General features: G+C 34.3%; 1 protein-coding gene across 1 annotated transcript in view; it reads right to left on the reverse strand.

Annotated features, from left to right (window-relative positions):
* Positions 1–15,623, reverse strand: part of LOC140750110 (alkylglycerol monooxygenase-like) — a 33,446-nt gene that overhangs the window by 1,545 nt on the left and 16,278 nt on the right. Inside the window, exons 3-9 of the mRNA XM_073083474.1 lie at positions 11,313–11,440; positions 9,171–9,322; positions 8,672–8,775; positions 5,803–5,965; positions 3,442–3,593; positions 2,897–3,031; positions 1,629–1,742 (exon numbers count right to left, since the gene is read on the reverse strand). Coding sequence (XP_072939575.1) covers positions 1,629–1,742; positions 2,897–3,031; positions 3,442–3,593; positions 5,803–5,965; positions 8,672–8,775; positions 9,171–9,322; positions 11,313–11,440 — 948 coding nt within the window. The remainder of the gene's footprint in view (positions 1–1,628; positions 1,743–2,896; positions 3,032–3,441; positions 3,594–5,802; positions 5,966–8,671; positions 8,776–9,170; positions 9,323–11,312; positions 11,441–15,623) is intronic.

Raw genomic sequence — 15,623 nt, forward strand, 5'->3', positions numbered from 1 at the left:
TATGCTCTTCTGCTACTCCTATATTATAAAAAAATCCAAATATGCCTCTTGGGGTTTATGTATTACTTACTAATTACCGTATTCGCAAAAGTTATACTAAATTTGAGAGGTGACAACAGTTCGCCTTCATGAACCCTTAGAGGTGGTCGCGTATAATGTGGCTTCGTTTCGGTAGACCTTAGTTTTATATAAACTTGGCCATGGATGTCAATGGGTGGCAGGGACCACTTATAATCAGGTGGCAGCTTTACCACTTCATTGTTAAATAAAAAACAAACATCTAAAAGTAATTGAAATGTCATAAAATATTCGAAACATGCTATGATCGTTTGTCACGAGGTCCCCAGGGAACCGTAAGACTAGAATTATAACAAGGGTCAGAATAATAAAGCTTTTCATTTTTGGGGCCATACGAAATATTTTATTTATTTCACTGTTAAAGAAACATTTAGATGACTTACTATTGTAGAATTTTCTTTTATTACTTGCAGCATTTCATTTAGTTTGTAGCAAGCTTAACTCTTAAATTGGTCAATATTTAAGGTTAAAACTATATTGAGATAAAATAGTTCCTCTATTCATGGGACCTACATAATATATCGTATCTTTACAATGCCTTATGCATTTGTATCGAAAATGAAAATGCGTCTCGCCCGCAATTCCTTTTTCCAACTCACAATGATATTACTTCCATTAACCAATACACAACTACACAAGAGTTCAATTTTCATTGTATAGTTGAAAACTTTTTATAGTTATTTTTGTACAAGTGTCGGTTTCACATTTTTATATTGTCGTATTCGTAGTACGTGAACCGTACTTATCCGCACTTGGCCAGCATGGTCGACTATGGTATAAACTCCTCTTACTCGAGGGAAACGGTGCACAGCATTTATTATTATTTTTAAATTAATTAATAGAAACGTCAGCAAAGAAAAATATCGAATTTAAGACGTCCAGCTTACTTCAATTCAATTGAAAAGGAGTCGTTTCATTATAAAAATACAGGTTTCGACGTTTTTACTAAAGGCATTCATTTAACGAATGAAATGAAAGCGCCAAAGAGCCTTTTTTATAATTTGTCTACCATTTAAATTTGAATATTATTTCGGGCCTATCATACTTCGGATTATTAATATCTTTTAAAGAATTTTTGGAGTAATTTCTATGAAGACACGAGACATACTTAAAGCTACGCGATAATTTATAAATGAAATAATGATTTGATGCGATTTTTGATTTTCAGATGGCATAGTCAGTTAGTCATACCCGGTGTGATTAAGCATTCACTAAATCGTTGATGGCCCATGAAAAGTTTAAAATATGTGACTCCTGTTAAACCGTCCTGAATGTACAATATTAGTCCCAAGTGACCTGAGAGAAGAGGCTCGAGAGACGTAAATTATTACAAAAAACAAAACAACTTACTGACTACTTAATAATATAGCTTTAGTTACTCCTACAGTATAGAGGACTGTAACAACACTATAATAAAAACAGTCAAGCCATTTGGGTTGTAAGGCGTCCCAAAGAATGAGCCATACATCACCATACATTATCTTCTACAATTGGATAATAAAAAAGGTTTACTTTATTCTAAATTTTGGGGAATAAGCATATTAACTTACCATGTATCTAGACGAGAGCTCGAAGAACCCGTACAGCACAAACGCATAATGCACAATCAGGTACGCATTGCACCAGCTCGGGAGAAGAACGTCGTACTTCTCTCGTTGAGTGATCTGTAACAAATTGCCATTAACATTGAGGTTTTAGTGCATTGTAGTACCGCTAATAAACGCGTTCTACACTCACAGCCCCACACTAGGATTCCCTGTATCATGGGTGCCATGGACAGTTGGACACACAAAAAGACAAATACACAAACAACCTGATCCAGAACAGATATCTAAATTCATCAATTAGATATCTGCCTGGCCGGGGATCGTACTCGGAACCTTTTGCGCGGCAGACTGTCTAGGGTTGATTATAAATATTCACAGAAGCTGTACTACTCCTGATTACTAATCTACGACGCTTCAGATTAGTATATCTCCCTTACCACACCTACTTAACATCAACTTCAGATTGTTACTTCTATGGGCTAAGTCAGTAAACCTCGTGTAAGTATTTCTCTTTCAACACAACACATAACACGTTATACGGCAGAATTCGGAAGTAGCTTCACCCAGCTATACGATCATATCAAAACAGATCCAACATAATCCTCCGTTTATCCAACCACAAAGCATCTCATGCGTAACGTTGATTACGTTCATCAATCTCTAATCCCGCTTCTAATGGTAAATTAATTCTCTCGCAACCCCATAATCTGGTATTAGATGGAGAATTAATCAATGTCTACATTCGTATAATGAAGGAATTCCATTTGTTATGTCAGTATTATTTATCATTGCTATTGCTAATGAGAGGGACCGCACTTAAGTCTAAAATTAAATTGCTTTGTGTGGTGAGTAAGTGACATTTATATGAGGCATTCCATCTTAGATTTCAGGGGTATTGAATTGCATTTGTGGCCGATCTAAGAATAATCCTATCTGGGGTTTACAGATATACATGGGTGATAGTAGCCACTTCTCTTGACGATCGTAAAAACTTTTGTGATTGACTCAGGAGGCACTGCCAACAATAACAGTGTTAAGTAATGTTGTGTTCCAATGTGTGTGTGTGTTGGGAGGGTGTGTTAAGGGAGACATGCTTACTTATCCGAGACTCTTCCACTATCCAATCCTCAGGCAACAACACATGTATGGCCGACTTCACGACTCTTATTTTATCTGAGATTGATTATGATTGCACGCTTATTTGCTACGTCCATATTATAAAATAAACTAGGTAGACTATTCCTTGATGTCTTTCTTATAAAAGAACTTACATCTACTTTCTTAGCCTCATCACCGAGACGTGGAGTTCCCGGTTCCCAGCTCGGACCCCACATGACTGCTTTGAATTTGTGCTCCCAGGATTGTAGACTGCGGAATTTCTCTATCACGTAACGCGTGTAGAAGGTCTGAAATTATTTAAAAAATTATATAAAACAAAAAGTGTTAAGACATTTATTCTTGTGTTAGTTACATTTCATTTCATTGATCCGATTTTTATTCATGTAATTTTTGCAAACAAGTTAGTTCTTAAATACCTCTTTAATGAGTGAGTTCATAAAGAAATTAATATAGATAACACAAATCAAACTTTACCTATTTGTCTGTGCTTAAAATGAATAGAAGAAAGTTACTTTTTATAAATATTAATACGTTATGATATTATTTAAAACTTTATATAGATAATCTTATCTATATTAAGTTACAGATAATCGGTTATCGACAGATGGGGAAAAGTAATCATTATTCTTTATTATGGCGAAAAGTAACACATTCTAACGTAAGTAGTAACATAAATGATTTCAATTCAGATATTCACCTGCAAGTACAGGGGATTGAAAGAGGGTTGATTGTAGATTAGCCCGTAGACAATCTCCACCTTGTCTGTCTCAGGCCGGAAGGTGCCGAAGATACGATCCCAAATGATGAGAACGCCACCGTAGTTCACATCTAGGCAGTATTTGTTGCTACCTATAAACACAGAATAAAATATTAAATAAATTTATCTGTATCTAAATGCATGATATCTATAAGTATATTGATGGTTTTGAATTTGAACCCGGTAAATCAAATATCTGGAGATTTGTGAAATTTTGTATGCGTTTACCATCTTGGTTTTGAGCGGCGGTTGAAAGAAAGCGTCATATTCTTTACAAAAAAATCTAAATTAGAATGTTTTAGGTGTAGGACGGATAAACCTATTAGAATGGATTACAAAAATAACACCAAAAAAAAAAATCAAAATCAAAATGAGTAACGTCACAATCGAGAAAAGTTGAAAAAGTACAAACGATGGCCCTTACGACGAACAGAGTTATATCGAATTAAGCCCAAAAGTTTAGGATGTATTTCCAAGAATACATCCTAAACTTGAACACTTATTCGAACATAACGAGCAAACTTGCCGGCTATTAATATCGAAATAACGTTAAAATAAAGAACTTAGAACAGAGATTTTAACGCGACTTTGCAAGTCTCGTAAAGTTTCTCTCAAATTTTTAATGGCGTTCATACTCTGGATCGCTGAGCCAATTGAATTTCCAGTGCAAAGTGCGAAGTATTTCCAAAGAAAGCTCTGAATTGAAATTATTGGAGCCTTAAACGACAAGTCACTGATAATTTGCGTTGGACGACTTTGCAAAATCGTTTAGGGTCAACGCACACTGTCGTGCAGATGTTACAATAATTGTGTTCAAATAATCAAGATTAGATTATTCTTAATTTGAGTTCTGTGGTCGAGCACAAACATTTTGGTCTACATATAGTTTCGCCATATATATAAGCCGAGACTATGGAACGACGGAAGAACGTGTATGTTTGTGTGTGTGTGAAGTACGAGTACATAGAGGATTTGACGCCCATATAACCCTGCACCCTATGTAGATTGCAACCAATCTACAAAGTTAAGCGGCATCCGGTGCGGTTATCGGATGGGTGACCGCTAGTAACTAAATTAAGTTGTCATTAACGGACGATATCATTAAATAGAAGCATAACATAATAGCTTCATGGTTAAAAAAATCGATACAGGTTGGTCTCTAACTCGTACACTCTTTTAATAATGTTCTTTAAAGCATTGTGAAGTGAGCTCTCTACCTCTGTCAGTTGACGGAAGAGATACAACAGTAAGAAATGGAGTTCCAAATTAACTTTTCAAATTTCAAGCCAAATCATTTGATTACCTAAACCGGTAGTGAACATTAACCAGAACTGAAGTTCCCAATTATTTCAAAGTTGATAAAGAAGATTTTTCCTTAGAATATTCACACCCGTATTCCCGTATACAGAAAGTTCATAACTCATTATATCATAAGTATACAATGTATATAAAAGAAATTTCTAGAATTCTTATTACAACAAAATTTTGCAAGTGTGTTGGTTGGTTTCACTTTGAAATAAGATACATAATATAATAATGATGAGATACATTATATCATAAGTAGACAATGTATATAAAATAAATTTCTAGATATACAAATAATGGCTTGAGATACTTCTGAGAAGCACTTCTCTGGGAATAGTAATATTGATACTTTAGCAGAAACTTTTGTATTACGTTCCTTTGTAACTGTTGTATCATATCATATTTTATATCACGTAATATATTGCATACATCGTATTGTGTATTCGCACACGTTAATCTCCGAAACTGCTTCACCATCTGGTCCCTTATTTCAATGAAATTTTGTAAGTGTGTTGGTTTGTTTCAGTTTGAAATAAGATACTTTTAAACACGACTTTTAAAGTTAGATTCTTCAACTAAATGGACGGTCGGTTTTAGATTTTTTTATATTTATCCTAACGATAAGGCAGACGGACTACCTGATGGAAACCAGTCACCATCGCCTATGGACATTAGCAACACCAGAGGAGTCGCCAATGCATCGCCGGCTTTGAAGGAGAGCTCTTTTTACATCCCTCTTGAAGAGCCCCATGTCATAGTCCTGAGGGAATACCTGAGGAGGAAGTTCATTCCACATTTTGCACGTACGCGGCAAAAATGACCGTGCAAACCGAACCGTCGAGGACCGCCGACGGTCAAGTTGATGTGGATGGATCCTTCGGCGAGTGGTGCGATGAAGGAAGGGTGATGTAGGCACCAGATCGAACAGTTCCTCAGATAGATAAGAACAAAAATAAAAGCCCTGTCAACATTTTTTGTTCACAAACACCAACTTACCATGATGAACTCTGTGGTGGCTCGGCGTGTTGAGGATATACTCCAAAGGTCCTAGGCTCTTGATGGCTTCCGTGTGAATCCAGAACATGTAGATGTAGCTGAATTGGTGGTGCATCACGAACTGGGCTGGGGGGATAGCCAGCGCCAAGGGAAGGTAGAAGATCTGAAAAATAATTACTTTAGTTAGTGTCACAAGAAGATAATGTTAATCTTAATAATGCTGATTTAAATGAAATGATTTTATGAAAAAATAATATTAAATAACATTGTTCAATTTCACCTTGGGTTCAAGTGACGTCTTTATTTAAGTTACTTAAAAATTAAAATGTAAATAATTTTAATAAAAAATCAATTAAATTGAGACTTAAAAATATACAAGCTAATAAATATTTTTATCGCTATTACGTCCTTTAAAAATCCGTTGAATGCAAGGATTATACGTATAGAATTTTCGGATAAAAGAAAGGCACAAAATATGATTAATTATTCGCACAACGATTACCCATTTATACTCGCTTCGTTGGTTATGACAAGATATATTCAAATATTATATTGAACGAAACATCTAGGGTAAAGGTCTGGGAACGATCAGCATAATTCATGTTTATCGAAACTTTCCTATAAAACTTTGTCTCGGGGAAAATAAGATAACGTAATTCACAATATATGGCGAAATTTATTTCTTGTTATATTTGCATATTGGATGCGAAATAAGTTTTTGCTTTGTTTCTATTAAGATTTGTACATGATTGCGTAATACGTAGATATTTTCATTTTTTGGCAAGCCGTAGGTACAGCCTTAACGTCTTGACGGATATGAATATAAGGTGTTGTTAGATTTATGTTTTCATATTTTATTGGTTATTATACATTTTCTATCTTAATTAAAGAATTGTGAGAGTGATTAATATGAGGCGTTTAAACTTATTTCTCAGCTGCAACGCTGTTGCAATCTGTAAGTGCCTTGAAGTACTACTTCCGTACTTTTTGAAGTAGGCAGGAGTCCATTAGTGGCATTGACAACATAGCGTACGATGGGTTTATTGAATTATATTAAAAGTAATTAAAATTACAACGTTTTTTTTATACTATAGGAGTAGCAGACGAATATGCAGTCTACATGATGGTAAGTGGCTACTGCCCCCAGATAGGATTAGATATTCCTACCTGAGGTCGGCTACAGATGCACTACCTCTGAGGATTAAGGCTGGAACGCCTCGGAAAAGTATGTCTCCCTCACCCCACCCTTCAAACTAGATCACAGCAGACTTTAACGCTGCTGTTATGAAATTATTTCAACTTGTATTAATTATGAAAACGAAGATAAAATACCAGAAACCCATAAAGTCCATGATATTACAGTTACCATAAATAAATTGGCAGCCGCAGGGCGATAGGGGGACGCCAAACGGTGGCACAGGACGGTTTCGGAAATTTATTCGCGATCAAATTGCATTTCAAAGAAGGTTGAGGGTGGAAGATATATTAGTTACCTCTTTGTAAATCATTGCCGTATTTTAACTGCCAGCTGGATAAAGTATAATGTTTCACAGATCATAGACATAAGCATGAGTTTATTATACTGAAAATGTTAATATATTGCGATCAAAACAAAGACCAATTTAAAAATAACAGGATGTTATTAAATATAACAAATCAAGAACATACAAATAATTTTTTTTATGTCGTCAATAAATACAAAACCAACGTTTTCAATATCTTATCTATCAGTCACAGTCAAATATACTTCAGAATAAGGTCAAATACTTTCGTTCCCTGACAATCGATTTATCGTATCCGAATTTCTACTTTTATATATGAATCTGAATGTTTGTCTGTATGTCCTTTATAGAATTATTAACTATGCATTCGATCCTGTGATGGTCTTTAGCAAAAATTTTTGGTACGACCACTTTTCGACGAATGGCGCCACTTTGATTCCAAGGAAGGTACAAATTTTCAGTTATATGTATGTCATGTTTTTTAATGCCGCCGGACGAAGCGGCGGGCACAAAGTCTATAACATACAAGTATCTGTGTGTTGTCATCTTATAGCTTTGTCCCATAGTTTTTTTTGAAAGGGAGTCAAATATTATTATGCCGATCATTAATTTTTAATGTCTATCCCATTGTTATTTGATCAAGGAGTTGGAGTTTTCTGTATTATTTAAAATCAATATTTTTGTTTATTAAGGAAGATTGTTATTTATTGGGAATTGCTTACAAAGTTACACAGGGGTACGGCGCGTACCTTATAAGTACGATATCTTAAATAGGGGGCAGTTTTTTATTTTATAATAGTACTTAATGTGATTACCGCTAAACCAATTTCAACGGTTAGGTAGTTCACAGTATCCTGTATTAATGCGTGTAATAATTTGGAGACAGTAAAATATTAGTCGACACGAATAATTTTATGAGAAAGCAGTCCAGTTTACGTCAAACGGCCATATCAATTGATATCTCTATCAATGCCTTAAAGGACAAACTACTTTAGATCAATCACAAATCTCAAGTGCATCAGTACACCTAAGAACCAACGCCAATTTAATATTTAGTCTATCCTATTGTTGCTTGTTAAAGGTCAAAATTGATTATTGCAATATTGACTAATTTGCAAAACGGGCGGATGGAACACCTAAAAATATCTTGTATAAGATTTTACTTTCTTATATCAGATGTCCATGTGCGGCAGTAGCCATTTACCAGTAGGTGGACTGCATGACCGTCTGCTACTCCTATATAATAATAACAAGAAAGAAGAAGGTGTTAGTAGCACTACCACATTACTTCTTTAAAAACAGCCATAAAGAGTTGCATTACTTCACAGTATGCATTGATGGGTAACAATAAAAGTCATAATACTTACAAATCCACACCATCCTTGTAGCACGGACTGTCTGATGCCGACACCCATGTTGAAGTCTTCTGACGTGTGGTGCACTTGATGCTGAGCCCAGAGGATGTGGATCTCTGAAAATTGTGACAGTGGTACCATAAAATCTAACACACAGTGTACAGTAACGGACATAAAATTTAACGGGTAGTAACATCACAACAGATAAAACAAATTCTGTTCTTTCAACCATATACCTTGTAAGGGAATTGCAATGAATGAGCCTATTTAACAGGGAGGTAATGCTAAAGATACTTTTACAGAACAATATACGTATTTGATACAAGGTCCGCAAATTATCTACTGGTTATTTATGTGTCATGTGCTGAAGTTCTTTCTTCTTCTTTCTTATTTGTTGCTATTAGTTGTCGTTTGGTTAGAACGGGGTGTGGTAAACCTTTGTAGAAATACAGATTATTACTATTACTATAAATAATGAAAAAGTTCATGAAAGAATCTTCATATAACTTACCATGGCAAGCTCTGTGCATCCAGTAGTAACAAAAGTCGACTCCTAAGGCGGCTGCGTACCATGTCAAAGGGTTATCCCATTGTAGGTCAATCAGTCTATAGTGGGCGTAGATCCAGGTGTAAAGGTAGGATTCCGCGCCTCTCCAAATTAACCTGCAAGCGAATTGATATTTAATGACGAGTTTTCAGACAGTAATAATTGTAATAGTGATATTATCACAGTAACTCTTACTATGAGCTACAGTGTTTGATGAAATGTGTTGATAATAATTTCGCCTAATTTGAATAATTCGGAAATTAATGTTGCTTGAATTAAATAAATAAAAATTATTTATCTTAACAACAATATTAAAGGATAGCAAATGCGAGAATTATCTCCAATAAGATTATCGTTGTGTACAATTGTGTCTTCATCCTCTACTATCAATGTTTACAATCTTGTAATCTGTAATTACTCTGAATCGCGAGTATTTGTTATTTGTAAAACTCTAGACTTAGCTTAGGACATTAATGTTTTTATATTTTATAAAACTTTGTTAAACTCTCATACGTTATTGATAACATCATCACACATGAGCAAAATGCAAATGCATACAAAAGCTGAGTATTATATGTACATTGTACATATGAATGCCCTCAACCATCCATCTTAGATTAGATCAGCAAACTATTTCTGGTTGGGTTTAGATAACCACTTAACAACAAACATATCGAACCGGCGCCTCGGTTTCTTTACATAATAATATGATAATACTGATAGATGGATGGATGAGGACGGCTTGTTTGTTTCTTTATAGTTTTTTCCATATTTCATGTTAGGAATACAGTTTGTCACCTTTTTTTACATCAAACAACATTTTCTTTACAACAACAACATTTTACTAAAATGTACCTACTTTGTTTTGCTTGACAAGTTTCAAATTACTTTTGATTTTATGGCGATGGTATGTTCGTAGTTTTCTAGGTAAATATTCAATGTAATATGATTTCCTTATAATAGGTGAAATCAGATAACTTTCATATTAAACTACCAAAATCAAGAATTAAGTTCAAGGAAAAGAAATATATATATAAGAAAATATTTCCAGAAATATACTCTTCAATATTGGCTGTTATAAAGTTATGTACGCAATAGTGAATATTAGAAATTGTCATTTGCTTAAAGAGGATCGCGAGGAAGCCTACACGCCTGTGAGTTCTTAAAAATAGTCCTAAGGGTGCGTGAAATCTACCAATAAGCAAAACGACCAGCGCGGTGCAATTATGGTATAGCCTCTTTCACTCTAAGAGAAAGCCTGTGCCCAGAAGTAGGACAAAAATAGGTTGACGACGAAAATATCCTAAGCTGATACAATATTCATTACTACTATTTCTCCGTACAGTTATTTTAATACCCGAGACCTTATTAATATGGAATAGTAGTTCAAGTTCGTCCAAGCATTATTTATGCGATTATTGACTTTATGCTAAGTAAGTCACGTCGTATCATATTCATGAGTCATAACCATCTTGACTGTGACAAAAGGATATTGTACCTACGATGTGTGTACGATATACGGTGTATATTTCTTTTTATTGGCCCGGCTTACATATATGGACTCCATTTTAATTCTGAGGAGTGGCGACGCATCTGTGATCGGGCTCAGATGGAAGGTTTGTTTTATATGCAGTTGGTTACAGATGTCCAATTGTGCATAGGCGGCAGTAATCTCTTATTAGTTGAGATGCAATTATATTAATTACTTCACCCTTAGAAAATAATCATTTTAATTGAAGAAAGTACAATTTTCATTTATTGGTTGATTGATTGATCGATTTATTGGTTCATTGTTTCAATTTGTTTCAATTGTGTTCATGTTTGTGTTAATTACCTTCACAGAGACAGAAAGAGAGTTATCTTTTGTGTGCCAAATTTGACGTTTTATTTTAGTCCAAGAAAGTTAAGCATTAGTAAAACATTTCAAGGGAAATAAGGTCCACTATTTTAGTATAGCCCTTGTTTTTTTAAAGCAAATCGTGTAATAAAGATTGTACGTGAAGTCGATCGCATGCACATTGCTATGTTTGAAATTAAGTTGTAAATATCAAATTCAAAGATATTATGGCGTATGTGCTTTCTTATTAAGAAAAGTATTAAACTCACCTTCCACACTCTTGGAAGAGTCCATGGGATATGCTGGTGATACCATCGTTCAACCGGATTCCGTGCTTTCCTTTTAACCTTAGCACTATATGTTCTATTACCATGAATATCAGGAAGTATGGGTAGGACTGAAACAAAAAAAAAACATATATAAATGGTTTGATAATAAAAACAACTGCGGCGATATCGCCCATGAGGTCTTATCAATAACAAACATATTTTCGTGTACGTGAAATCTGTGTATTTTTGTATAAGTATTTGTGTACATATTGTACCAGAGCACAGATAAAGTTTAAAAATAACAAATTATTATTCCTTAATTCATTATATTCATCTCCATTTATTTATTCATTAATTTCATGCATAGCATTTCGAAACATAATTCCCCGTGGGCTTTGTTAAGAAAATATATTGAAATAAATAAACAATTGAAAATACTTAAGAGTAACTCAAAATTTAAAATTCCAATTTATATAGACAACATAACAAAAGGTCTCAATATCAAAACGAACACTTGTTTGTTCTGTTGTTGGAGCTAAATCATATAAATGTTGTTTTATGAGATTGTTATCCGACTCTTGTTTACTTTAAACTGAGTACAATGTTGCGTGTTTTCTTTAACAACAACCAATTGAATATGTATTTACACCGATGAAGGCGAAGTAATAACGGTAATAATAAATAAGTATAACGCAACCTAACAGTAGAAATCAATTTTAACCATTTTTTCTTAATATTTGATTACTTTGCGTATTTAAATTGTCACATTTTTAGTAAGCAAATAATCTCCTTGAGTTAGTAGGTCTAATGTAATCAAATATAAACGTGACGAAGAGAAAAGGCAAATTATTAATGAAAATTTTCCAGGCCCTTAAATAGACCCTAGATCTCCTCGTAAAATCCGATTACACTTGACGTCTCGTCCCAAAAATACCTTGGTCGCCTATTTGAAATATTAGGGTCCATCTTTGCTCATTAAAGTGGCATTAATAGAAATTCCTCCGGAGAAAAGGTTGTTAGGATTCTATATCATTAACGAAAAATTCTTCTTGTGAGAAACAGGAATGGAATAACGATTTTTTGTGTAAAATACATCCACTCTGCTAGAAAGTGGTCGTTGCACGGCAGGTATCTTTATAAATGACCTAAAATTAGTAATAGTTCCTGTTTTTACCGTATAGAAGGCCCCTATAACAACAATTAACAATACTACAGTATGCGATACGTTGAATACGTTTAAAAGCACGATTATGTAATCGTACTTAAAGTGATGTACGCAACGTATTAAATTAAAGGTTCTAATACCGAGGAATCCTACACTAGAGCCTAACCTCAAAATCACGCACATTAGCCCGTAACGCACACCAACGGGTTAGGTTACATTAGGTTAGGGCCGGGTCGCCGTAGTGAATGTTCGGGCTCGCGACTCAAGTTACAGTGGTTACGCAATTCGTGTGAAGCAACACTTCGCAAAGACTTGGCTATTTAATAAGACGATCTCGAAATATGCAGTGACATTGAGATATTGATAATTGTGGTTGGGAAAGAAATGTGTTGGTCAAATTTGAAAGTTTAAAGTCAATTAGAAAGGAATTCGTAAGATATCGCGCAGAGTTCCAGTGTGTTCGTTTTGTAAGAAGGATAATGGCTTTATCTCATGTTAATTAATGTTCAATTTGAAAATAATTTAGTGGGTTGTAATGTTGCTAACATGAACTATAGACACGAGTGAATAATTTTTATGTACCTCGTACAACTTAACAATTATAAAATTTGCATCGCTAACAAACATGTGTTATTAATGAATATTTACTTACTTTTACAACAATGTGTATTGAAAAATACTTTTTTGAGATATACTATTGTATATAAATATGTACGAATATCTCAGTATATATTTGGAAAAAATATCGAAACATTTTTCTAAGAGAAAATAAAGTACACCTTCCTATTATTTTTATTTTAATAAACGAAGCAATTTGAGAAAGTAAGTTGCAATAATATTTTTGGCAAAGAACTCAAAAAATATACAGGCTATATTTTAATTTTATTAACTTTTACTTTAGATTTTTTTCAAGTACCTAATTCTATTTTATTTTACTTTACGATAGATGCTTCTTCCTATAGTAAGAACGAATACCGCCACACTTTACAATCATTTAACTAGTTCATAAACAACCAACGCATTCGTAGTTAGTGATAACGACAGTTAATTAAAACATCGGTGATTAAGTGACATCAGTGCCATAACGAGCGCCCCCTGTTGACGGTAATCGATTTACAATCCTCAAGCGAAAGGTTATGGTTAATGACCTCGTGGTGGTTAGGCGGATTACACACTAGGCAGTCTAATGTTGCGTTTTTCTTCTTTAATGCTTAACTGTTTAGCTCAGATATTTCCTGCAGTTGTTTAGAGAAGCGGTTGACAATCTATTTAGTGATACGGTCGGAATGGGAAGTAGTCTCTTGAAATTTTGATGGCGAAATAAAAAGGACGTCAAATAGAAACACAATTTAAGCCCTAGTAAGGTCCGCGGGCCGCATGCGGGATCGCGGGCCACGTGGTACCGAACGCTGGACTAGAGCATAATTCAGCACGCTCCTTCAATACTAAATAACTAGAATATGTACTAAAAATAATATGATCTATCGCTAACGAAACTAGCAGAAACGATTTATCTACTCTTAGATGGATAGATGGCTTCTGTTTCATGTCCCACAGCCGAGCTCGGTTCTCTGCCATCCTGGGAAACGTTTCTGGTACGATTATTACATTTAATCTAATTTAGTTCTGCAAAAAGCACTCTTCACTTGAAGTTATCTTATTTCTTTGACCTTTGTTACCTACTTACGTAATAAAAGTTGTCTAGTAGAATGTTTATAAAATATACTTGTTATAGATAACATTATAGGTCAAAAACTATTTTGAGATAGCGAAAATCAAATTGATCACTGGTGATCTTAGCGACATAATGATATACTGACTAGTTTGCCATGGAAACGGTTGCAGGTTCGATTTCTGGGTCTAGGTGCTTTGTATACTCTTGTGGGCGTAGGAAAACACCCATTTAGACTAACTGATTTACTAACAGAAAATAGTATTTTGTCGAAAAATGTTTGATTCATCCACCCTATCTTCTTATTATCAATTCGTTACATAAAAGAGATCTAAATTTAGTTTTTACATTTTCATCAGGATTCGAACTCAGGGACCTCTAATCGGAAAGTTGTAGTGGATTAATACTTAAGTACCTAGGATTACACTTCCTGTTTTTCAGACTGGCAAAAGCCTTCAAAAAGTTACCATTGTGGTTTGTTGCATGCTCAGTGTATTACTCACGATTAAAATCAAATCGATAAAATCAATTGCTAATATTTTTAATGGGTTCAGTATATTTTTTTTACAGAGACACTAAATAATATAATTCGATGTATATATTGAAAAAAAAAACATTTTTTTTGTTTTCCTTCAGTGTCGTTCAAACTGAAGGAATGTTAATAAAAAGATACTGAAAAATGTGTGATGATAAAATTAATACAATAAAATATTATGTCGAACTAAATATCTCTTATACCGACTTTCTTAGTATCAATATCAATGTGATTGACACAGATCTTTAATCGTGGGAATAACCCCAGCATTGAAGTAAAAATATGGGGCGATCAGTAACTCCAATTCAATTTATACACATATTGCCTCATTACTTCATCGTCACGTATCGATAGAACAAAGCTCGCCTTTAATACATAGATATATACAAGGAAAACTTGCAAAGGTTCCTGATAACCAACGATACTCTGAAAGTTACCTACAGTTTTACGCACCGTGAAGCAACCTTGACGACTTTTTATTTTATTCATAGATTCATACTTGTATTGAGTACGATTTCAACATAAAGATAAGTAAAATTGTCACGAGCGACCATGTTTTTGTAAATTACTGCTTTTTAACTGGCTTTTTATGGATACCAGCTGACTTATAAGGCGATCAAGTAAGTGAGGTGTGTCAACGCATCCGATCGGCTTCAGGTAGAACTCCCGCTCTATATCGAATTGTTTACACATATTCATATGCATGAACAGGTGTTCATATACATATATAAAACGTTTTTACGTTTTGACAAATATGACCGTTTTGGTATTTGTTTACGTATTTGCCCATACAAATTCCAATCAGCGCCCCTAGCGGGTTGTATCAGAACTATAGTGTCAGTAACGTAACATAAAATGTCTAAGTTGACAAAATGGCGCTTTATGTTTTCTCTCTTTTTTGCGAACATGTGAGGTAGACTAAAAGACTTGAGCACTTAC

Source organism: Epargyreus clarus, unplaced genomic scaffold (genome assembly GCF_041222505.1).
Source record: "Epargyreus clarus isolate Ecla_fem2 unplaced genomic scaffold, WU_Ecla_fem_2.2 ptg000019l, whole genome shotgun sequence".
NCBI classification, from domain to species: Eukaryota; Metazoa; Arthropoda; class Insecta; order Lepidoptera; family Hesperiidae; genus Epargyreus; species Epargyreus clarus.